Source organism: Clupea harengus, chromosome 5 (genome assembly GCF_900700415.2).
Source record: "Clupea harengus chromosome 5, Ch_v2.0.2, whole genome shotgun sequence".
Lineage (NCBI taxonomy): Eukaryota > Metazoa > Chordata > Actinopteri > Clupeiformes > Clupeidae > Clupea > Clupea harengus.
The window spans coordinates 21,428,610-21,453,634 of NC_045156.1; the positions used below are offsets into that span (position 1 = coordinate 21,428,610).

A 25,025-nucleotide genomic window follows, 5' to 3' on the forward strand; every position below is an offset into this window, starting at 1 on the left:
CTGACCCAGATATGACTTGAACACAGAACCATCTGATCTGGAGTCAGAAGTGCTATCAGTGATGTGCACCACGAGTTCCACTTACACACACACACACACACATCACTCTGACACACTGATAAATAAATGGCTGGCTTTCATTTCCTATGAGTTTCCTCTAGATTTGCTGTTGCTTGTACAAAATGACAGGTGATGATGTGTGAATGTGTTCGTGTGTGCGTAAAAATTCCCTTTAGTTTCTGTCACATCCTTAAACCTGCTCTTCTTTCAGCTCCTTCTTTCTTTATCACCAGTCTGCTTCTGTTATACTTCCACATTTCTATATTTCTATATTCTCTTTCATATTTCTGTATTCTCTTTCATATATATATGTCTGTCTGTTGTCTGGTCTGATCTGATGGATGGTGACAGCTCTCTCTCCTCTCCTCTCCTCTCCTCTCCCTCTTCTCTTCTCCTCTCGTCTCTATTCTCTCCCCTCTGCCCTCCTCTCCTCTCCATTCCCCTCCTCTCCTCTCTCCTCCCCTGGCAGACTTCCTGGTGGAGCGAGACAATGACTACTGTACTTGCGAGACACCCTGCAACATGACACGCTTTGGGAAGGAGCTGTCCTTCGTCAAGATCCCCAGCAAGGCTTCCGCCAAGTACCTGGCCAAGAAGTTCAACAAGACGGAGGACTACATTGCGTGAGTGTGCAGATCAGATCAGAAGGCGGTTGCTTGGAATGGCTTGATTTCTTTCAGCTCTGATTGGAGCTGTCTGCTGAAGAGTGCCTCTGCAGTGAATAATGCAGAGGGATTGTATGTGTTTTCATACATATGCATAAGCATGTGTGTGTGTGTCAGAAACACAACCAATGCTCTGGTGAAGATTAACATTCATTGCTGATTGTATGACGGTGGGCATACATTTCTGTGTTTGTGTGTGTGTGTGTGTGTGTGTGTGACCGAGTATTTCTCTGTCTTGGGTTGACATACAGCCATGATGCCTCCTGCTCACACTCCTGCATGTCTCAGACTCCAGTGAAATGTCAGGATCTGGAATGACAGGATCTGCTCTGCGCTGAGGCTGAGGCGTAACAGCGCTAACTCTTGATGCTAACCAGACAAGCAATCAAAAGTTCTCTGCAATTCTGGATTCTTCCGGATTCTCCTGGATTATCCTCTTGCAGACCAGCCTGTGTCAGGTTTCACAAACAAAGTGTCTGCTTTGGAAGAGAGAGCTGCTTTAGTGTTCTCATGACAAGTGATAAAGCACTGAAGCCATCAGGATCATTACTCTCTGACAGCAAAGGATTTTAACAAGTTTTTGAAATACTTTATTTGCAAACCTGAGTTTGCCTGTCAGTTCAAAGCTTCAATTTTGTTCATGTTACCTACCTTAGGTCCAAGTACCTTGGGTTGCATGAGAGCTGCCTGATTTGGCCCTTGTGCTGGCAGTATTGTTGGGCACCTTCACTGCACATCCTTCTCTCCAGTCCCCTTTCTCCCTGCAAGATGATTTGGAGATATATTCCCTTTCATTCTTGCCTAATGGCCTCACTGATGTCTCCATCAATTTAGTTCAGTCATCTTACACCTAACATGTCAATGTGTGTGTGTGTGTGTGTGTGTGTGTGTGTGTGTGTGTGTGTGTGTGTGTGTGTGTGTGTGTGTGTGTGTGTGTGTGTGTGTGTGTGTGTGTGTGTGTGTGTGTGTGTGTGTGTGTGTGTGTGTGTGTGTGTGTGTAAAGTATGCATATGAGTATGCATACACACAAAGTTGGAGTGGAGCCTAATACAGCCCAACCAATGTAGGATTTTTAAGACCGATACTAATTTCAATATTTGATGATTTTGATTATATTCATTTTTAACAGAAACACATACCATAAAGATTTTCCCCAACACCTACCATAGTGAATGAAGAATTCTGATCAAGATAGGATATTATATTGTTGTTGTTGTATCTGGTCACGTGAACAAAGGCTTGTTTATAGACAATAAATTATAGGTACGTATAAGTACAGGTCTTGCTTTTTTGTTGTTGTTTGATAGTTATAACCTCGTACCTAATCTGACACAATGACTACTTTCAACTTTCACTTATTTGGTTTATCCCTTTTAGTTTCTAAACAAGCTACAAGAAAAAACTTTCCAACCACCATTTGTCACCCTTAAACTAGAGATGCATTTCCGCAAGAAAATGCAGTGTGATTGTAGCACAGCAGCAGTCGGCCATTGCATACTGTAACCTATGCAATTACGCTGATGCTAACACTTCATAACATTTGACAAGGTGCGTTGATGGACTCCATTCATTGTATATATGTTATATATATATACTGTATATATATATATATATATATATATGTTATAAACGCCGATATCGATTCTTCAGCTATTTGCTCATATCGGCTGATAATATCAGCACTCTAGTGCCTTTGCACCAACATTATCTCATCTTTAGACCTCAGAGATTGGCTGACAGCCTCTCAACATAAATATGCAACACTTCCGCTCTGCTTTTCTGTGTGTGTGTGTGTGTGTGTGTGTGTGTGTGTGTGTGTGTGTGCGCGCTTCAGAAGCATTTCAGAAGGGTTTTATGTTGAGTACACACATCGGGTATGTGTGCACTGTGTGAATAGATTTTTATGACTTCAAAAAGAAAACTCATCAATCTCTCTCTCTCACTCCCTCTTTTGCTGTCTCTGTCTCTCTCTCATATGACTAACCACTTTCTCCTGGTTTGATTTCCCTCCACAAATATTTCAGCTTCACCTCTTAAATCTGCAGGTTGTTGAACCAATTACTTAAAGCAGTAAGCTGTAAATTCCTCTGTAAAATCCTCTGATGGAAACAGCCTATGTGCACCAAGGTAGTTTTTTTTTTATTACGTTCACAGCTTCTGAAGCAGATGAAGTTGCCTTTTAACTATTGGCAAGAGTTTGTGAAATATTATTTGATTATGGTTGCAGTGTGACCTGAATTTGGCAGAGCGAAACAGAGTCATTAGGAAATCTTTTAAAAACTATGATTAGTTCTGTCCTCAGTCAGAAGTGATTTATTTATGATGGAGGGCTGAGAGGATGTTTCATTTCATTTCATGTTGAAGATGCACCACCCTGGTGTAATTACCTACCGGATCTGCAACAGGCTACCGCACTGACCTGAGCTACCCTGTGTTTGGAGTGAACAGAGGAAGTGGCAGCCAGACACATTCTAGATTATTATTACATTTACAATTACAATTACATTTTACACAATTTACATTACAATTATTACATTACACATTATATTATTCTAAACAAAAGAGGAGAGTGATGAATTTAGCCGTCTTCACGTGGCTTACCCCTTCAATTTTAATTTTATGTAATTTTGTTTCCAGTTTATCTCCACTTTGGCATTCAGCTTAATGCACGGGTAATTATCCCACCGCCTGTCTTCCCTCTCAGTTGGGAAGATGTGGTTGCACACATTGATCCTGATTGCTGCCTGCGCAAATTTAAAACTTGTGAAACCCCTCTTAAACTTTTCTAGCAGTTGTAATGGTCTCACCGTTCAGAAAGTTTTAGATTGGTTATTTGAATTCTTTCGTTTCTGCTATTTCATTGCATCGTGTGTTCTTTCATTCCACTGCGCTGCAGAGGTTTAATTGATCGCTATTAAAAATAGATAAAGAAAGTGAAAAAAAACTCTTAAATGTTGACTGAAAAACCAGAAGGTCGTTATTGATGTCTATTCATGTGAGTATTGAAACCATTCATCATGCTTTACAATGTAAGCCTCTGTGAGCTCCGTGGAGCGCAGTTTAGATTTTCAATAGAGAATAATGAATTCAGCCGCAGGCGGTTTCCCCGCCTCCATTAGCTTCAGTGCACCAGTGAAAAGAATGACCCGCGAAAAATACAAAAACAACACACGAAGAACATCAACGCAACCCTCTTCCTCTGTGTTCGCTGATGATTCTGTCACAGTGAAAATCAAGTCGAGAGGAGGGGATGGGTTGGGAGAGGCGAAAGCTTCTTTGGCAACATCTGCTGTCTGTCTGAAGATGAAACGCTACAGGGGGTACGGGGCGGTGGAGAAGCCAAGCAGATCAATGTCTGGCGGAACAGAGAACACAGCAATGTGATTGGATTTCAAATGTTTCTGAGAAAAAAGTCAAGTGAACATTTTTTTAAAACTTGTCTTCCGTTTCTCGACAGGGATAACATCCTGGTGCTGGATATCTTCTTCGAGGCACTGAATTATGAAACAATCGAACAGAAGAAGGCCTATGAGATAGCCGGGCTTCTTGGTATGCTCCTTCACCATGTCTATGATCATTACTTGAATATTAACAAAACCAGTCAATATCTCGCCCATGGGTATTTGTATTGGACTGCTGACTCTTCGGTGATGGTAGAGAACACTATTTAAACTCATGTGTCATTTTATTATGCCCTACATACCTAAACTGCCTTAAACTGTTCCACAACAGTAAAGTCAATCCCTGACTTCTTATACAGCATAATAACAGTATGCATCCCCAAAGGTATACACACAGTATAGTGTACACTGAGCATACTGCAGCAGTGTCCAAAGGCTGTATATTCCCACTGCATCTGTTTAAATCAAGGTGTGTTGAGAGCACATACAGTGTAATAAGTGCAGCAACAGAACAGTCGCACCCTGACTAGTTTTTATAAAATATTATTGCATAGTAGTAGTATGCACCCCATACACTGCCTGTATGTGTTTACCTAGTTCTGTTTAAATGAAGGGGTGACGAGAGCGCTGCCTGTTATCTTTCTGGTACAGGTGACATTGGAGGGCAGATGGGTCTCTTCATTGGCGCCAGCCTCCTGACCATCCTGGAGCTGTTCGACTATCTCTACGAGGTAAGACCTACTTCCCTCTTTTCACGTAGTACACACTAACACACACACACACTCACATACACAAACTCTGTCACACACACACACACACACACACACACACACACACACACACACACAGGATGAAGCCCCTGCACCACCTCAGTCATCTCATGTTCGCCTTGAGCTCTTCAGACATAATTACCTCCAATCCCATGTGCTTCACTGTTCTCGGCTCTCGGTTCTCAAGCTCTCAGACAATAGCGTGCATATTTCGCTCCGTCCTCTCTGCTGTACTTATCCCGCATCTCTTCCAATTACTGAGATTGTTCCTGTCAGAAAGAAGATTATTTCTTATGAAAGTTGACAGGAAAAGACAAGAAACTCAGTTGACAAGGGTGTCCAAAATGCTTATGACAAAAAAAAACTCAAGCTCAAGTTTAATCATAGGACTTATCATAGTTACATGATCTCACATTATCTCCATTCATTTGACAGCTTACTGATTATGTCCCCGCTGTGATTAGACTTAATCATTCAATTCATCTCACAATCTAGATTATGTTAGCCACATAGTATACCAGCCTCGGACAGAACTTTTGTGTTGGCATTTGGTTTTCAAACATGTCCTGGTTTCCTAATGCTTTAACTCTGTAACACGGTCAGATTGCTATTTACATCTTAATTATCTCAGTGCCTTCCCCAGCCTGGTGTGCTATTGTCCCTGAGACGCAGTTTAAAATGATTGATGGCTTCTCATTTTCCGTCGCACTCTCTGTGCCAGTCCATCAGGCTCGGCGGCTGGAGTCCTTCCTGTCCCAGAGGCATAGTAAGGAGCTTATGAGCTCAAAGTGAAAACATATATTTACCGTCAGCAGGAACACATTCCAAAGCACATAAATGCAGATAGGGAAGGCCGGAAGGGGTTTACGACGCAGAGGGAACAGCCAGACGTTGATTAATAGCGTGACGTGACATCCCCCGATACCCTCTAACACAGCCACAAACTCCCACTGCCAAACAATATCTTAGGAGTATACACACTGTCTTGTGAGCCAAACAGACAACTACGGCCTCAGATGGCCTCGCCCACTCAGAGCAACAATCTACAGAACTGCGCCTGATCTGGGACATCGCTGACCGAGACTCTGCTCCTATCAGGGAGATATGAAGAGATAAAAGAGATAAAAGAGCTCCCTCAGTCCTGGCTTTCACAGGGTCATTCAGACGGGAAACATCGGGAGACATGAATGAGGCACGCCAACACCAGCAGACGTCTATTCTGCAGATCCATTCTACGGTTGGTCCCTGTCAGGGAGATATGTAGATAGAGGAACTGCAGAGCTCATTCACTCATTCACTCACAGCTCTCTTGAATCATTTGGGCAGAAGGGAATGAGGATGATAGGCACCCCAGTAGCACCTGGTATCTGACAGATCAGTGCTGTATCCAGACCAAGGCCATATTGTAGACAGAAGACTGGAGGAGCTCACTCAGAGTCATAGCTCCTCCTGAATCACTGAGGCAGACTGTGTGTGTGGCAGAGAATGAGGCGCGATGAGGTGAGTAATCTGATGATTGATTGGTTTGGTCTGAGCAGTCAGACTGTCAGTCTGTCTGCCGGCTCTTTAGTCTACACGTGATGCCTGGAGAGATACAACACGCATGGCTGGCTCTGTGCTCACAGCTGGCTACCACTCCGTGAGGAAATGGAGTGAGTTTAGAGAAAGCGTTTCTTTTTTTTCTGCTCGCCGGGCCTCTCAGAGCCCTTCACACTTCATGAGTCACCTCCAACAGTTACAGGATGAGGCTGCTGGGAGGAGAGGTGTTACTGCAGGCTGTTAGAGAGAAGCAGAGCGTGCAGCGTCTCAGATGTTGGTCCATTCACATCTTACACCTCTCAGCATCACAGACAGCCTCTCATATCACAGATGAAATAAGGCAGTGGAGAAGTTCTCAGTGCTGTTACTAGGGCCCTCTAGCTCTGCATATGTCCCATCTATCCCTACTCCAAGCACACCTTTGTTCAGTTCGTGATTCTAGCAACAAGTTGTTGATATTTGCACTCAGCTGCCAATCACAGTACATCCTCTCCTTTCATGCACCTGAAGCAACATGGGGGCCGTGGGGAACAATTCACTGAATTTGACAAAAAAGTGTACTGGATTAGAATTGCAGACTACTCCTTTAATGTGAGTACAATTATAATGCTCTTGATTAGTTAAAGCAGGTTTGTCCAGCTAAGAGTGCCACAGACATTCAGTCAGCTATACAGAGCAGGGAGAGAACACAAGGAATGGGGGCAGGGTTGGGGCAGGAGTGATCAACACTGAGACTGTGGTTACTCACTACATAAAGCACCTGCACACGTGCAGTGTCACTTTCTGCTGCAGCGAGATAAGACTAATACATCTCCTTGTCAATTCCTGTGTTTCACCTGTTGTGTGGTCGGGATGTAGAGAAGAGTATTTTTTTAACCATGAGCGCACAGTTAGCTATGACAACATCCAGCCTCCCTATTGCGTCATACGTCTTGTGTCTGTTTTGCAGGTGATCAAGTTCAAGGTGTGTCGCTGCACCAAAGACAAACACAAGCGCAGCAACAACAACGACCGTGGAGCCGTGCTGAGCCTGGATGATGTGAAGCGTCACGTCAGTAACTATCACTGTCACTGAGTATATGTGCTGGGGCAGAGAGAGAATTGAAATAATGTGTCTCATCAATAACTATCACTATTACTGAGTAGGTGGGCTTTGACAGAAAGAGAAAGAATTGAAGTAATGTGTTTCATCAATAACTATCACTACCACTGACTGCTTTGACAGAAATAGATTTTTCATGATGTGAACTATTTCATATGAAATGAAGATTAAGAGTAACAGAGGATATGTGCCTGAACAGAAAGAGAGATTTTGATTTGATGGAAGGTAGATGTGTATGCTTAGAGACTGAAAGAAAGACAATTTGAGTGACGCAAAGTGTGTCATCATTCACTGATCAATGCATTATCAATCCCTCCAGGATATTGCGAGGGTTTGTTGTGATTGTTGCGGCCAAAAGTGACTGAATTTGCCGCGGAAATTATCAAAAATTGCGGTGATTTTGAATTCAATAAAATCAATCACAAATAATGCAATCTTTCTGCCGCAGAAAGAGAGGTTTAAAGTCATACGAAGTGCCATACCAGTAATTGTTTGTAATCACAGAAGTAGAGAGGTTATACTTGACAGATAGACAGCAGTGAGATAAGTAGTTCAGGTGTTCTTGGCCAGATGTAATGCATTGCAGTTAGGGTCTTAAAGTTGATTTAAATGCAAAACTATATTTCAGCCCTGCAGCTCATTGCAAAGGCCAATAGAGAGGCAGCGACTGGAGAAAAGGCCAAGCAGACAGCTTAAGGAGACGACAGGAAAGGAGAGGAGAGGAGAGGAGAGGAGAGGAGAGGAGAGGAGATGGGGACATGAAAAGCTCCAGAGAGAGCAATCACAGATGGTGGAGAGGAGTGGCGTTACAATCAGAGCCTGTGGGGAGCGGGGGTTGGCAGGGGCGGGGGGCTGACAGCTCCCTTATTTAAAGTGTAAATGGGAGAAGCACGGGCTAATTGGAAGGCAGGGGGGAGACCAGAGGCAGATGGGCTGCTGTTAGACGGACGTGTCGATCTCACCCTCTCACTCTCTCAGACTTGTTCTTTTTCTGTTTCTGTTCCTCTCTTTCCTTTTAGCCCTTTTTCTACATTTAATCCTTACATCATTTATTCTTCTTGTCACCTCCACCACCCTTGTTTCAGCCGCTCTGTGTCACCCTTCTCTCGCCCTCATGTCTTCCACCCAAAATATCTTCCTTATTTATGTTTGGTCCTCATTTTTCATCGATCCATCTTTCTTTGAAATGTACTCCTCTGTCTTCTGCTTTCATCCCTTTCTGAATTCCCTCATTTCATTTCATTTCATCACTTCTCCTCTTATTCATGTTACCTTTCCTCTCCTTTCCACACCTCACTTGACATTCTGCTGATAATACAGATGGGCATAGATGTGATTAAGGTCAGGGGTTAAGGCCGTTGGTGAAGAGGTCAACTTAGTTGGCAATTTTATGAAATGTTGGTTGGATACTTGTTGCTTGTATCCAATAATGGATCATTAAAATAATAATAATAATAAACTCTTACCCTCACTTTTTATCTGTACTCTTCTCTTTCTCTCCTCCTTTCTCTTCTTCTTATGTCCTCCATTTCCCTTCCCCCTTTCCTTCCTTTTCCTCTCCTCTCTTCTCCTCTCTTCCCCGGTCCTCTCCTCTCCTGCCCGGTCCTCTCTTCTCCTCTCTTCTCTTCTCTTTTCTTTCTCCTCTCCCCTCCTCTCCTTTTCTCTCCTCTCCTCTCCTCTCCTGCCCGGTCCTCTCTTCTCCTCTATTCTCTTCTCTTCTTTTCTCCTCTCCCCTCCTCTCCTTTTCTCTCCTCTCCTCTCCTCTCCTGCCCGGTCCTCTCTTCTCCTCTATTCTCTTCTCTTCTTTTCTCCTCTCCCCTCCTCTCCTCTTCTATCCTCTCCTCTCCTCTCCTCTCCTCTCCTCTCCTCTCCCCTCCCCTCCTCTCCTCTCCTCTCCTGCCCGGTCCTCTCCTCTCCTCTCCTGCCCGGTCCGTTCTTCTCCCTTCCTCTCCTCTCCTCACCTCAGGCACCCTGTGAGAACATGCGCACACCTTCCACCTATCCTGCCAACATGCTACCTCACCACCCTGCACAGGGCAACTTTGAGGACTTCACCTGCTGAGCCAATCACAGTGGAGGGGCGAGGGGAGGCAAGGGGAGGGGAGGGGAGGGGGGACTTGCTCAGTGGCACTCGAACAGGTCATCCCACATGTCCAAGAAACCACACTGACATTTCAACCTGTCAGATTCTGAAAGGAGAAACCACCTTGAGGAACAACAACGATCATCTCATCTCACCGTCTAACAACCCCTTAAAAAGTGTTATGATGTATGTAACAAATGGAACTTTTTTTCAAAAAAACAAAATGATGTTTTTGAACATTCGGACTTTGGACCACTGCCTCAAAGAGGGTGTGATTTTGATTTCATGTCAGTTGTTTTTACGTCTCTCACCATCACAGACCTCCCTCACCCAGGGGCTGTCAAAGGAAACGAACCGCAGCTGTAGGCTACTGTCCTATCAGCTGGCTCTCAACCTATACTATCGATTCCATTGCCTTCAGTGTAAATAGCAGACACACTAAACTCCCTTGGAGATAAGTGGCTTGTAGGTCCGGTAGAGTAATGTAGTGCTTCGCCAGACTGCTGCTGATTCTAGAACCGGTCCAAAACAGCCGGATCGGGCCGAGAACCAGCTGTTCTCTGGGTCCCACCTCTGTAAATGTAGCAACCGCTTTTCATTTTTGCCGCGGGGCTGGAAATCTGATAGCTCTGTGGCGGTGATCTTCTCTTCTTTCTTCTCTTCTCGTTACTCGTATCAGAATGTATCCTCAGTGAGGTGAGGTGAGGTGTGTGTGTGTGGTGTGTGTATGTATGTGTGTGTGTGTGTGTGTGTCTGTGCGTTGAGCAGCTGGAGGGTGGCAGCGGTCCTCTGTCGCTGTGTGTGTGTGTGCTCGCTCACTCACGCTGTGCTGTGTCGTACTTTTCGGGGGTTCATCTCGTGAATGCATGCTCGTACTCGTCCTCCTCTGCATGAGCTCATCAGTATTTTTTTTTACAGTTATGGGTATTATTATTATTATTGTTATTATTAATACTATTGTCATTATCATTGCCAAGTTTGCCTCAATTATATACAGGTATTCAAGGAGGATTTTCGCCTATCGTTAACTCAGATGTATTTTGTGTACGTGTTCATGTATGCGTGTATGTGTGTGAATGTTTGTGTGCACCTGTATTGGGAGGGAGGGTTGCTTTCATGTTTGTGTGTGTGTGTTGCTCGTACAAGACTGTTTGCTTGTACTTTTATTTAGGCCACCTGAGTGCCTGTGTGTGTATATATACTGTAGCTGCCAACAGCACAGCAGTATAGCTGTCAGCAGTGGATTGGATATGTGTGTGTGTGTGTGTGTGTGTGTGTGTGTGTGTGTGTGTGTGTGTGTGTGTGTGTGTGTTGGGGGGGGGGTGTCAGAGGAGAGAGAGAGAGAAAGAGCACATGTATTTTTCTTCTGCCGATTCCTTTGGTCTCTTAAGGATTACAGTGGCGAGACTTTTTGATTTGGATTGTCTGTTGGTTGTTTGTTTTGTTTGTGGTTCGTCTGTTTGTTTGTTTCACCAGTTTTCATGGAACTCTGTGATATACGGGAAAGTATTTCTGTGTCTGGTCAAGTTAATATCAGTCATATCAAAGCACAAGAGTCCCACACACATGCAGAGGTGATGTAAGAGAAAGATGAGATATTCTTAGTGATATAAAGATCATGACATAACCATTGCATTGTTACTATACTAATCTGACATTTCTTTCTTTTTCTACTACAAAGCATACAGTACATATTGCCTGATAGTCCAGTCTCCATCTTAACGGGTTCTAGGCTGTTCTATTTATCTTTGAAAGGTACAATAAAATATAAATAATCGTTTTAAAAGAAAACCATCCTCTTCTTTTCCTTGGTCTCAGTGTGTGCAGCTGTGTATGTGGCTGTTGCTGTGTTCAGCCATGTTTGACTGGATAAAGTCATTTATAAGAGGCTCTTTTGTCTGCTGGAGCCGTCGTCAATACATCTTTGTTTGTTGAAGGCCAGGCAGCTCTGATGCACTCTCTGGGTTTTTTATGGGGGAAAAAACGCTGTCGTCCATTTTTATGATTCAGTTATGACCTCGTCAGCATGCCGCCCTGTGCTCTTTCGCCATCCACAGTATTTTTAGCAGCACAATGCAATCTTAAATTAAAAGCTTTAGAGAGGGAGAGAAAGGGGGGAGAGAGAGAGGGAAGAAGAGAGAGAGAGAGAGAGAGAGAGAGAGAATGAGGGATGGTTAGGGAAGACGGAGAAAGAATGAAAAAAGCTTTTTTCTAATAAAATGGATAAGGTGGAGATGTGCCTTGTGTGTGTGTGAGTAAGAGATTGAGAGAGAGAGTGTGGGGAGGAATCTGTGGATTGTCTTGTGTTGTAAGATGGCCTTGGGACCCAGTCTGAACAAATGCAATTACTGTAAGGCCATTTAATTAGTCAGATTCATTGTTTTTCCACAATATTTACCACGGTAAACATGTAAACCCTCCAGTCTGGTGTTTTCCATAATTGGTACATTTTCACTCTCCTTCCCCTGAGTCTGAAATAATGCAGTTACAGTAAGACCATCTGCATTATGTCTACACTGATTGGGGAATAATGATCACCACCTAACACTGACACACCAACCATGACCAGCCCATACAGGGCAACCAGCCTGCATAGAGAAGCATTTGGATCACAACACTTAGACATTCTGACCTCAGATCAGCCATCTTTAGGGAGCGGATGTTGGGACATTTCACTGTGATGTCCTCTGTGTGGGTCTTGTCCCCTGGGGTGTTCTGGGAGTCTGACAGGTGACGTATGTAGAACTGGAGAACACGTCTCAGTGTAGAGGAATGGCTGAGCTGTAAAATGTCAGTCACAGGACACAGTCCAGACTCTCTCTGAATTACAATGAGGCTAGACACACACACACACACACCAGTACACACATACACAGACACACACACTTACAACAGTGCACACAACAGTTTTGTGCTGCCCCTTGATTGCGTGATATTTTTTATTAGATTTGGTCCACTTATCAGTTTTGTGTTTCAAAGGAGCTAAGGATTTAGTGCGAAGCAGTTAACATCTTACCTTAAGGTAAGGCCCTGAGTCCTCCACACAAGCATGCGTCTCATAAAATCCCTAGATCAAGCAATATTCTTGAGGTGGAACAATTATCATGCAAGCATAATTGATTGTTAATTGACCCAAAATGGTATCTACACATGTGTATTATTCAGCAGGCTAGGACAACACCATTCATTAGTACTATATGTCATCGTGTAGGAATTAGGATTACTTAATTAAAATGGTTCAACTTCAGCAAAGACGTGTGTATGTGTGTTCCTTCATGTTTGTGCAGGATTTAGCTGCAGGAGACTTATCTGTGGCAGTGGGAGACTGCCGAGATTCTGCGGCCCATTCAGAACCCGTCGCCTGAGTGATATTTATTGGCCTGCTGTAGAAAATTATCCTGCCACATCTTCCCTGTGTAATTACCAGACGCAGGCGTTCATCACAGATAACACTGCAGTGGCACAGCTTAGAGCACACAAAAGCATCCCACTCACTAAGCTGATTAACAGGCATGTTGGAGATGGATTTTTTTTTACCAAATGAGTGACAGAGGAAAAGAGAGAGAAGGAGAGAGAAAGAGACACACACACAAAGACAGAGTGAGGGAGAGAGTAAGCGAAAGAGACACATACACACATACATAGAGAGAAAGAGAGCGAGACGACCAGAGAGACATATTCGCTATATTACTAGGTTATTATGCTATACACTCTCCAGTGCTAGCAGGTCTTTAGCCTTTATTCATTGTATTGGTTTAAGTAGGCACAACAACATCTGTCTATGACGTTCTCTATATGACCCAGCCTGGACAGTGTCGCAACACAGCAAAGGGGTCATTAATAATGATTTCACGCCGCCGCTATCATCACAGCCGCCACTGGGCATCTTCCCTGCATAGTGACACAGTGGTCCTCAGCCATCAGGCAGCCAATGAGGCTGAGAAGCACTTGAAGCAGTATCACTCTCCATCGCACTCTCCGCCGCATCCTTTTGTCCTTCAGGCCTCTCACGTGCAGCACTCTGGAGACGCAGGCCTCCGCTTTTCCTTGAACTGCTGCATTTCGCATGGTTGCCCTTTCGTTTGCATCCTGAATGCTCGTTTATTTTGGCCTGGGCCGATCACTGGGAGGGAGACTCGCTGCTCTCGGGCTGTGCCTGCTTGTCCAGCCGTCATAATGGAGGTTACACCGTGAAGCAGAACAGCCACTTGAGTCCATCACGGGGGTACTTTAACACCTCGGGTATTTACAGAATCAGATTTCTCAGAGGCACTGTAGAAATATAACGGCTCTGTGCTGTCTGCTCACGACTCTCCCTGAAAGTTCCCTTTACCAAGGCATATGCTACCATGTAGGTCATGTAGGTCTGACATCTAGATGTCCACTGGATCCATTATACAGTTGTCAGGAATTACCATCATGTTTTTCAAGGACAAATGAAGGACATTAATATCAAGACTACTAAGTAGAAAGAAAAAGAATCAATATAAAAAGAGAAAGGTTAGAGTATGAATATTTTTTCATGAAATGGACTCTAGATTTGCTCCTTGTCTATGCTAAGTACAGGCCATTTTTGTGATAATGATGCCAACAAATTCAAGTGAAGAGTTACTACTGGTCATTATGTGTACACAGTGCAAGGGGTGATTTCACTAAGCTTAGCATTGACATTTTAGCTACATAAATAAATAAAAAAACACAAAATCATCTGCCGTTTTGACTGGTGTTTGATAAACTAGAGGGTTTGACATCCTTTAAACTTCAAATCCTCAGCCTTATCTCCAAACAAAATAATTAAATGACCTTCCATCAGTAATGACAGCTTCAGAACCTGCTCATCTCATTGATGTGTGGTCTCAGATATATGGTCAGCATTTCCTTAGGCACTGCATCTGTAATGAAAATCATTATGCACGTAAAAGCAGACCACATGCAAACATCTGAAGAGTCGAGAAAAATAAGTTACGCCAGCGATGATGAAGGGATGGGATTGGGAATTAATGAGGCTGGTCAGGGCTATTACCAGCGGAGCCCATTAACGGCAGCACACCCCCAGAGAAACACTGAGTCCATCTACAGCTCACTGTGAAGATTTCAATTTCAGAGGATTTTCAGATTTCTGGGTTTTTTTTCAATTTTTTTCTATCCTAGTAGTATAAGCTATACCAAACTTGAGAAATACCAGACAGAGAGAAATCGATTGAAAGAGAGACAGATAGGGAAAAAGAGAGAGAGAGAGAAGAAATTAGGGCAGCAATTCCAGACAGAGGGAGAAAGTGCAGCTCAGGACATCTTTCCAAACACAACTACAGCAAGCCAACAGGAGCTGGCTGAAGAGGAGAGTCTGCAGAGTAAAAGTACAAATCCATTTGAGTACCTGGCTGTTTCTCACAGCCAACCACACTACAAATTACCACTTGCACAGACATGGCTATTACCAGTGGATCTTTCCTCTCACCGGGCGAGAGACTTGCTTGAATTGATTTTTGAATTGCCAGCGAGCTAATGGGTAAAGAGCTTAATGATATCATGGCGGTGCTGAGAAGCGCAAGTGCGGCCTGATAAATGACCTGCCATTACGCCAGCCTGAGTTATGGCCCTTGGCTTTGGTGCTTTGGCGGCAGGAAGTGGCTCCGGCTGCTCTTAATCAGACGCATGGGCAATCAGAGGGCCGCCTTCACCAGGAGGACAGGCACGAGGACACATTCACAATCACTCAGACACACACACACACACTCATACACACACACATGTACTCACACACAGCCACACACACACACACTCATACACGCACACACACGTACTCCCACACTTACACACACACACACACGTACTCACACACAACCAGACACACACATGACCCCATGTGACAACCAAGCCAGACTGATCATTATGGTTGCGCCTCACACAGTTATTAAAAGATAATGTCACTAAAATGGCTATAATCTTCTTTCTCTCTTTTGCACAGAAAATATCTCTTAGCAGGTTGGTTAGGAGTCAATAGGTGAGGACTGCAGAAGCACTGTTTGGGAAGTCAAAAAGCTGTGAAAGTTTTGCGTCGCCCGGGAAAAGCCATCCTCTTCAGTGTTGTGTGTGATTTTAATTCCAGCCGGTCAGACTCATTCAATCACGGCAGCAGAGAGAGAGAGAGAGAGAGAGAGAGAGCTGACCAGGCCATTTATTAACAAACACGCCCCCGCCGCCCCCAATGCTCCACTCTGACTTCATCACTGTTAATTAAAGTGAAAACAACATGGCTGCCTCCACATCTGCACTAGATCAGGGCCAGATCTGTCTTGTGGTCTGCCGCCATGTGAGTCTCTACACGTTTCTTCTCAGGACTAAAGAATGCAAGGTGTCTGCTGGATTAGACTGTTAAGGTCACCTTGTGATTTTAACAGTCCTACTATACATTTAGTGAGGATGGGTCACTGTTATTGCAGGATGTTTGTGACTGAAAGTGTTCATGAATGTGTGGCATTCTTTGGCTGTGTATTACACTAACATGATTACAAGAGAGTGTAGAACAGCACCCATATTTCTACCGAGGCACCAGGTTCAAACTGTCTAAAGCAGATCATTAATCATCTTTTATCTTTTGCTGCAAATGACTCTAGCCTTTTGTGAAACAGAGGAATACACAGACTAATGGCCAGTCACTGCACTGAATAGACCCACTAAAAAAGAAAGAAAACACCCAAACAACAAAATTCTGATTTTCCTAACATGGGTTAAATCACGATTAAAGACACATTGTGTCCTTTTGCAAACATTGAGATTGTTGCCAAGATTATCTAAATGGTTGACAGAACCTCAAGCTTGGTGGAGCTTCAATGGGTGCCAAGCCCCACGGCTAGAAAAAATACATTCTGGATTCAGCTAGTATAATCACTTTGAAGAATGTGTTCAACAAATGTGTTAACCAGTTGCTGGCATATTACATTTTATACACCTGTTCTCAGAAGGGTTAGAAAGACTGCGCGCCATGGACGTTTTAGGAAGGTGTCGGGGTAATTTGTTTTGTAGCGTGTGCAGGAATACACCACCCACAACCTCCAGTGACAACAGCCATGTACTGGAAAACATGGTAGACATGTAGTCTACTGCAGTTAGAGGTCAAATTATAAACTTCAAGACAGCAAAGGGAGATGGTTTTACACCCAAATCAATGTGAAATTGCCATGCATAAAGTAGTGTTAGTCTGCTCACATGTCAACATCTTTTCAAGTGTCACATTGTTTCCCTGTAATACTGCTGCCATTTTCATCTACAGATAGCCCTCAAGCCTTCATAAAATGCATGTATTATTGAACAAATATCTGCTGTGCTGTTGAGACACAAAGAATGAAAATGGTTCTGGTAGCGAATAGCGAAAGCATTTGTACAAAGTGACCAACAAAACAAAGCATTATGCACAATACAACATAATACTTATAACGGCATTGCATATCAGATCATAGTAAAATTAACAATAATAATAACATAATTTTATAATATAATAACTGTAGGGCTTGTAACAAACATATTAGAATGACCAATGAGTTCCAAAGAGGGAACTCTTTAAACGCTTTATGATACTCTTTAACTGAGAACTGTGCTATGAAATAGGCCGTAATATGCATATATACATATCTGAATTGTTTTCTTTAGCTAGACACACACATACACAGAGAAACTCACATGTGCACGCACACACACACAAAAATACACAGTAAGATTAACAGGCCGACATTTTTCTCACAACAGCAACCATCCACCAGTTATCTCCCAAACACTCAGTGAACGTATCTGTGAGGTGTCCAGGTAGTATGCAGTAGGCATAACCTGTGTGATCTCTCAAAACGACTCAAAACTAAATTAATACAGCGGCATCTGCTGACATCTGGTGGATACACAACGTCACCAGACCAACTTCGCTGACATGCAAAGTTTTTGTCTATTTGTAAATCAGTGTAGCCTACCACAAATATCTTCATGATGCAGTGATGCAGATGGGCTAATTGTCTAAATGAGATCCTAATCATTTCTGATCAGATAGCAGAGACAACAGTGCACACAACCCCTTAAACGCACAAAACGCAGCGAATAAAAACAAGTTTAATTGTTGTTTATGTATATAAATGTAACAGCATCAAAAACATTATTAAAGACTGACCATAATTTACCTTACCGATCCACCTAGGGGGCAGCAGACTATTTATTGTGAGGTTGTGATGTCACTTGCTTGCTGCACTTTAATTCTCGCGATAGTTGCGCTTATCCTCTTCTAGTGGAGAAGATGGCGAACCGTGGTGGTTTTCAGACAGCCGTAGCTGGAGGTGGTAGCGGCGGAATGGGGCCTGGCCCTCCTGTAGGCGGTGGACCTCCGGGTATGGGGCCAGGAACACCTTCGGGTAGGATGGGACCTTCACCAGGCGCCCAAAATCATCTTTATCGTTCTCCGATGCCTGGACCTGGATACCCGGTAAGATACAGTTCGGCTAGCTGGCTAATGTTAGCTAGCTACCGAACGTTAGCTGAGAACAAAGAAGCATGAAAGGGAGGCGGTCTTGGAGAAACAGCTTAACTTAACGTTAGTTAGCTATAGATAGCTAACTTTAGTTAGCAAACATCTTTTCCACGGTGTTGGATCTTCTATGCCCATTAACTGCTTAATGGGTTCAGTGTGTTTAATGTGAGTGTTGAGGCCCTGCAACCTTAATAACGTTATCAAGTTAGGTAGCTAGCATAGCTAGCTACGTTATATAAGGTTAACAGAGAAAACCTTGGAATTCGCCAATTAATCTAACATTAGCTCTCCATTACGTCTGTTTGGTCAACGGTACAAGCAACTACTAGCCAGGCGATACCGTTGGTATGTTAACGTTACCTTAACGGTTCTGCACTAGAGGTTGCAAGACTGTGCGATGTGCAACGTAACACCGGTTAACCCATCTGATGTGAAGAATCATAGACCTGTCTCCCGCCTTTCTTTTTTTGTCAAAGGTTCTTGAAAAGCTGGTTTAAACCAAGTTTCTGAATCCCTCTCAGAATAATGTACTAGACCCAAAGCTGTCTGGCTTTAAGAATGATCATTCTACAGAAACTGCTCCTTTATCTGTGACTGAACTGTGTCCGAACTGAGAATTTCGGAGAAAGCACTTTCAATGGACGGTCATTCAGTGTGTCTTGGCAGGGACACGTCAATATCTCGTCACTATTGTACCTCAGGGATCTGTACTTGGTGCGCTCATATTTTCTTCTTAGTCCACGTCCTTGGTGAGATCAGCCGTTCTCATGGGTTCTCCCCACTGTTATGCTTACTTTTCCTTCACCCCGGATGACTCCACAATAGCAGCATGAATTTCTGCATGCCTCAGTGATATTCTAGTTTGGATGAGGGATCTTCAGCTCAATCACTCGAAAAGACCCAGTGAGCAGTGTTGAACCTTACCTTTCACCTTGGTACCAGAGAGGTTGTATGCATCATCCTCTCTGTGTTTCTGAAGTAATGTGTTGATTGACCGGAGCAGTGTATGGCTCGGTCTGACTGCACTTTGAAGAACAGAGCATCAGTTTTGAATTTCCTTCTGCTTTGATCTCTCTTACCCCACAGAGACCTGGTGGTATGCCTCCCTCTAATCGGATGACCCCCCAGGGCCCCTCAATGGGCCCTCCAGGGTACGGTAACAACCCTGTGTCCCGCCCTGGCATGCCCATCATGGACCCGTCCCGGAAGAGGCCTGCTCCACAGCAGATCCAACAGGTCCAGCAGCAGAACCGCAACCAGCAGTAAGCCACACTCCTGCACAAGCTCCCTTTGCTTTAGGGGGTTAAACTGCACAGACATTTAATATGTTGCCTGAAAGAGCTGGAAAAAAGAAGAAAATAAGAAACAGTTGTTTCTGTGTGTCATTGACCTCTTCTGCAGTGAAAGAAATCACTCATGTTGACAGCACACTTCTAAATCTGGATATAATAATATATCATATTTATAGCGCTTTTCAAAGTTCTCAAAGACGCTTAAATATATTACATGTATGTTATATTCTAATATATACACATTTAGATATGCTTTGCAATTCACAGTAACTGCCTCCGGTAATGTGTGTGTGTTTTTTGTGTGCATTTCTAATACAATACAAACATTTTTGCTCGTGTCCTCAGTGCAAAAAAGAAGAAAATGGCTGACAAGATTCTACCTCAGAGGGTAAGTTATATGATGTATTTCCCCATACTCGACATTTCCCAGAACGAAGCGTATTGTCTCAACCTACTTACTTTGACGAGTCAAGTTGTGTTTCCTTGTTAGTTTCAGGAGGAACAGCAAGTGTAGACACGTATCTGGAAACGTCTCATCTGTTGACATTTTCTATCTAGGGAATGGTTTCCTCCAAGTAGCAGTTGGTTTGCTCCTTACCTGACCAGTGTCCTCTTTCCTCCCTCTCTGTCTGTAGATTAGAGAACTAGTCCCCGAGTCCCAAGCCTACATGGACCTGCTGGCCTTTGAGAGGAAGCTCGATCAGACCATCATGCGCAAGAGACTGGACATCCAGGAGGCTCTGAAACGACCCATCAAGGTAGGCTTCAAGGCCTAAGCTCAGTGCCTGATCATACTGACCTGCCTATTAGTTTGGACGGTAACGGGGCGGGCTCATAATCGAAAAATTTGACTTCTCTTACTGACCAAATGATAGAAATGAAAGAGAAATTTGTGAATTTATCATCACTGAGGTAATTTACAGGTCACATCCCAACCCTGCCTGTTAAAAGATTCATTTCAAGAAGTTGTTTTTCATGCATGTAACAGGACTAAAAAGTTTTTAAAGAGCTTGCGATTAACCTAACTAGGTAGGTGTTAAGGTATGTCATTTGGGTCAATGTTTTCTCCCCAACATGGAGATAACTGATTAATTGATTGCATATGGGATTGTGATGGTTCAACAGCAAAAGAGGAAGCTGCGCATCTTTATCTCAAACACCTTCAACCCTGCCAAACCTGATGCTGAGGATGGGGAGGGCACTGTTGCATCATGGGAGCTCCGTGTTGAGGGTCGCCTGCTAGAGGATGTAAGTTGAGATCCTGCCCTTTGAGGGCAAAGATGGAGAACATCTATTTTATTTACTGATTGTTACAGAGCCAGTTGTCGCATTTCATTTGTACAATTAGTTGCGGTGATCGTTACTTTGCTGTGTGAGATTGTAAACTTTATTTCTCCAGTTTGACTCGTGTCGTAATGGTCTAGTTTCACCTGACTAGATTGATAGGTTGATTGGTGCTGTACTGTTTGATGTTGAGCCCCTGCCGGTCTCACATAAGGTGAAATCCTCTGTCCTACAGCAGGCCGTGTCTAAGTATGAGGCCACCAAGCAGAAGAGAAAGTTCTCTTCCTTCTTCAAGTCCCTGGTCATCGAGTTGGACAAGGACCTCTATGGACCAGATAATCATTTGGTCGAGGTGCAGTACTTTAAAGAATCTCTATTAAAAAGAATAAATGTTCATAGAGATTGTTATTTTATGCAAGATTTAGTATCGTTTCACCGTTTATAGTACTGTTTGCTTATTGGGTAAGGCTTTAGTTAAACCAGCACCGTTCTTGTAGGTGTTCAATGTACCCCATGAACATGGGCCCCTAGTCATCAGAGGTCACTTTTTAAATCCTCCCACGGTGAAATGAAGATGTGGTGTTTAAACAGAAATCACATAGAGTATTGGAGCCTGAACCCTAAAATGCAGGTTTTGGGTGACGCGCCGTGTGTGTGTGCACACACACCCTCACACGCGTAGTGAGTTATCGTCTTTGTTGTGTGTCCCCCTCAGTGGCACAGGACCCCCACCACTCAGGAGACCGATGGGTTCCAGGTGAAGAGGCCCGGTGATGTGGGGGTACGCTGCACCGTCCTGCTCATGCTCGACTACCAGGTGAGCCAGCCTGCACTGTCATCATGCCCTTTCGCACCACTGGTGGTGGAGAGCTTCCAGATGTCCAACCACTAGGTGTCACCGTAGGGTTGTATAACCCAGAGGGAGGCTTTGCATAAAACAAAACTTATTTTCTTTCAATTTATTTCAATATGTAAAGTGGACTCATGATAAGACATGTGATATGTACCTACTCCTCGTGTAACTGTTAATCTGCCAGCATATTCCACTTAGTTTACAGTATTGTATGTTTTAGATTGCATTGTTGAGATTACCTCCACTGTCGGGTCCATTTCTGAGTAGTATATAATGTGGACTTCCCCCACCCCTCCTGTGTAGCCCCCCCAGTTTAAGCTGGACCCGCGGCTGGCCAGGCTGCTGGGGATACACACCCAGACCCGTCCGGTCATCATCCAGGCCCTCTGGCAGTACGTCAAGACCCACAAGCTCCAGGACCCGCACGAGCGCGAGTTCATCAACTGTGACAAATACCTCCAGCAGGTACACTTACACACAAAAGGTTTCCTTGAAGGTGCAGTCCACGATTCTAAGCCCATACACTTTTTGGCAAATTTTGGGAATTGCTCATCACAGTCCTCTAGCTGTCTGCTCAGTGTTTGCGCTTAAAACAAACTCTGGTGTTCGTACATGATCCTCGACCTGTAAATGGGAAACAAACGTAGTGGCTCAGACTGTGCTATAAACAATCCCAGCCAATCAATACGGTGCTGCATGAGCACAGAAATGAGGTGTAATTTGATTGGCTTTTGAGCACAAATATCAATGTTTTGCAAAACAGTTTTGTGAACTGCATCTTGAAGAGATCAAAAGATATATGTTTTATAATATAAAAAAAAATCTATAATTAATTGCAGTAAATGTGGAATTAGATCCTTGATTAGTTACAGTGTGATAGACTCTACTTTTATTTAAAACAGCATAGGAACAAAGCCATGCTTTACCCCATTCTAAACGATATATGTGTGCCTGTGTTTGTTCTTAGATCTTTGAGACTGCAAGGATGAAGTTCTCTGAGATTCCTCAGCGTCTGCATGCTCTGCTGATGCCTCCAGAGCCAATCATCATCAACCATGTCATAAGGTAACCATTGGCAACACCCAATATCCTGTCTCGACGCCAAGCATCAGTGCATCAGACACTGCCAATCCTAATTCTGTCTGTTTGTGTATGTGTGTAGTGTGGACCCTAATGATCAGAAGAAGACAGCCTGCTACGACATTGACGTAGAGGTGGACGACACCCTGAAGACCCAGATGAACTCTTTCCTGCTGTCCACTGCGAGCCAGCAGGAGATCGCAGGCCTTGACAACAAGGTGAGGACCACAGAAATGGGGAAACGGTAGAAGAAGCAACACAAACTCCCACTGTGCCTTGTTCTGCGTCAAATAATTTCAGAAAACCAGGGCAGTCAAACCTTGGGCGCCTGAATTACTGGTGTTGTCATTGGGTACTTGGAACGTGGTGGTGTAATGCTTGTTTGTTGTGCCTACAAAGAGGTTCACCTGCATCTGTGCGTGTGTGCGCGTACACTGTTTATGGTGAGACATTGTGCCTGTTAAAAGGTACCCAGAGAGTACACAGCGCACACAGTCGTGGTGTAAATTGCAGGCACTACCATAATACTGTGATCTGATATTATATCGACTCACGGGGCAAAGAAATCCGTATTTTAGAAGTATTACAAAAACCTACTACAATATGATTCAATTCAGTGGATATGTGATGTATCTGTATAACACTTCATGGTAGTTTTTTCCTAAACTGAAAAAAAAACATTCGGGTGGGTAAAGATGACATTTTGATCTCAGCGTAGGCATTACAAACAACCCCTGAACCCAGTTGGTTGGGTTTTTTAAATCACCTCAATAATTGCCAGCAATATATAATTATTTAAATCGCCCCTCGGTTGTTGCTTACAATCCAGATCGATAGCATAGATCAGTGTGTCTTGCTGTCCTTTGAATTGAGGTATTGACCCAAATCGACGCATCATTACACCCCTAGTGAGCGGTGAACAGCACAGTTGTGTGGTGTTAAGGAGTTTAGGTGGCATTTGAGTTGATTGGGCCTCTGTTAAATGAAGATGTTCTCAGAGTATTCTCGTGATAGGCTCTATCAGACCATCACAAGGGGGTCTGGGAATCTGCCATATTGATTTAGTGATGGCTAAGATTAGCAGTGGTTTAAGTGTTTATGGACTTTTTTTTAAATGTGAAAACATTTATTCTGTCAGGCTAAAGAACCACCCTTGAGTCCCAGTTATATATTATCTCAGTGAGGGCACAGACAGTGTGTGTGTGTGTGTGTGTGTCTGTGTGTGTATATACACCTCTGTGTAATCATTAGCTGTAGATGAACCCAGTTTGCAGCCTATGATTAAATGGGGTCTCTGTGCATGTGAGTGGAGCGTGTAAGGGTCACTGCCGCGTGTGTTTGAGGAATTGTCTCGGGCCGTATGAAATTGCGGTGCACGGAGAGAGAGTGCGATAACATCAGGATGACGCAGCATTTTCACAAATATCACGGTCTTGTCAGTGAAGGAAATGTTAAACATTCACATGAAACTATACCATCTAACCTGAGCTGCAGCAAAAAGAAAAACGGGGGGAAAAACAGACTTGAATCAGGCCATGAGGAAGTGAGCGTGTCATTTCCAGAATGCCCCTTCGTGTTTTGCTGTATATCAGTTGGCAGGGCCTTTTATAAGGCACTCGTAGACATGCAGAGATTCTGTCTTCTCCCACATGTAGCTGTTCCTCTGAATGTTAGGTGTGTAAGAACACACGCCATCGCTGGTCTCTAGACTCATCGTCGTGACTGAAGCTCGGGCCACTGACCTAAAGTTCAGCTCGTCACATCTGTCCTTCTTGGCTGGGTCAACAAGCACACACACAGAGAGCGAGAGACACACTCTCTCACACTCAATCTCTCTCTCTCACACACACACACACACACACACACACACACCCACCGTTTCTCACACACACAGACGCCCTCAGATACACACACCTTCACTCACATTCAGTCTGTCTTTACTCTGTTTGTGTGTGTGCGTGTCACCACCCACCTCCACATTGTCTGTGCCGGAGCCTTGGCTTCTTTGTGTTCTATGGGTTTGTACGTCTCTGGCCCTTAGATGTTGAGTGGGACATCCTGTTCCTGTTTATGTAGCCTTGTTGTTCAAAGCCTCGTTGGGGTCGTGCTGCGTCTCGTCTGGGCTGGGCTGCTCCTGAGTGCACACAGTGGTCACTGCTAGGAGAGGAGTAGCGCTGGCGTCATGGAAAAAGCCCCTCCTGCCACTGCCAGCTCTGTTTATCTCCTCTCTCTCTCCCTCCATTTTGATACGCCTCAGTGACCACCACCACTCTGCAGCATTGTAGGTGCAGTAACCATGACAACAACTGTATCATGGAGAGAGTGCCTTTGTTGAGCACTGTTTATTGTAACCTGTGTGTGTATATGTTTGTGTGTGCGCACACACA

At 44.0% G+C, this 25,025-nt stretch overlaps 2 protein-coding genes and 1 long non-coding RNA gene across 5 annotated transcripts in view; 2 read left to right on the plus strand and 1 right to left on the minus strand.

Annotated features, from left to right (window-relative positions):
- Positions 1-10,901, plus strand: part of asic1b (acid-sensing (proton-gated) ion channel 1b) — a 237,908-nt gene extending 227,007 nt beyond the window's left edge. For 2 of the 3 annotated variants that reach the window (XM_042707853.1, XM_031568059.2), the window contains 5 exons: positions 530-683; positions 4,183-4,274; positions 4,778-4,857; positions 7,385-7,486; positions 9,504-10,901. In XM_042707853.1, the coding sequence (XP_042563787.1) occupies positions 530-683; positions 4,183-4,274; positions 4,778-4,857; positions 7,385-7,486; positions 9,504-9,599 (524 nt within the window). In that variant the 3' untranslated portion in view covers positions 9,600-10,901. Of the gene's footprint in view, positions 1-529; positions 684-4,182; positions 4,275-4,777; positions 4,858-7,384; positions 7,491-9,503 lie in introns of all 3 variants that reach the window. The other variant, XM_031568060.2, reaches the window with a different exon arrangement.
- Positions 10,902-17,843: 6,942 nt separating this feature from the next.
- LOC105897938 (SWI/SNF-related matrix-associated actin-dependent regulator of chromatin subfamily D member 1) lies at positions 17,844-22,972 on the plus strand. Its single transcript, XM_031568061.2, has 10 exons — positions 17,844-18,084; positions 19,216-19,391; positions 19,767-19,809; positions 20,057-20,179; positions 20,547-20,669; positions 20,941-21,057; positions 21,421-21,522; positions 21,862-22,023; positions 22,526-22,623; positions 22,721-22,972. The coding sequence occupies exons 1-10, from the start codon at positions 17,899-17,901 to the stop codon at positions 22,884-22,886; spliced, it is 1,296 nt and encodes a 431-aa protein (XP_031423921.1). The 5' UTR covers positions 17,844-17,898; the 3' UTR covers positions 22,887-22,972.
- Positions 21,650-24,757, minus strand: LOC122132919. The gene is made up of 2 exons (XR_006152432.1): positions 24,611-24,757; positions 21,650-22,182 (listed from the first exon to the last, which is right to left on the minus strand). It is a non-coding gene; the product is annotated as an uncharacterized LOC122132919 (long non-coding RNA).
- Between the last annotated feature and the right edge of the window lie 268 nt (positions 24,758-25,025).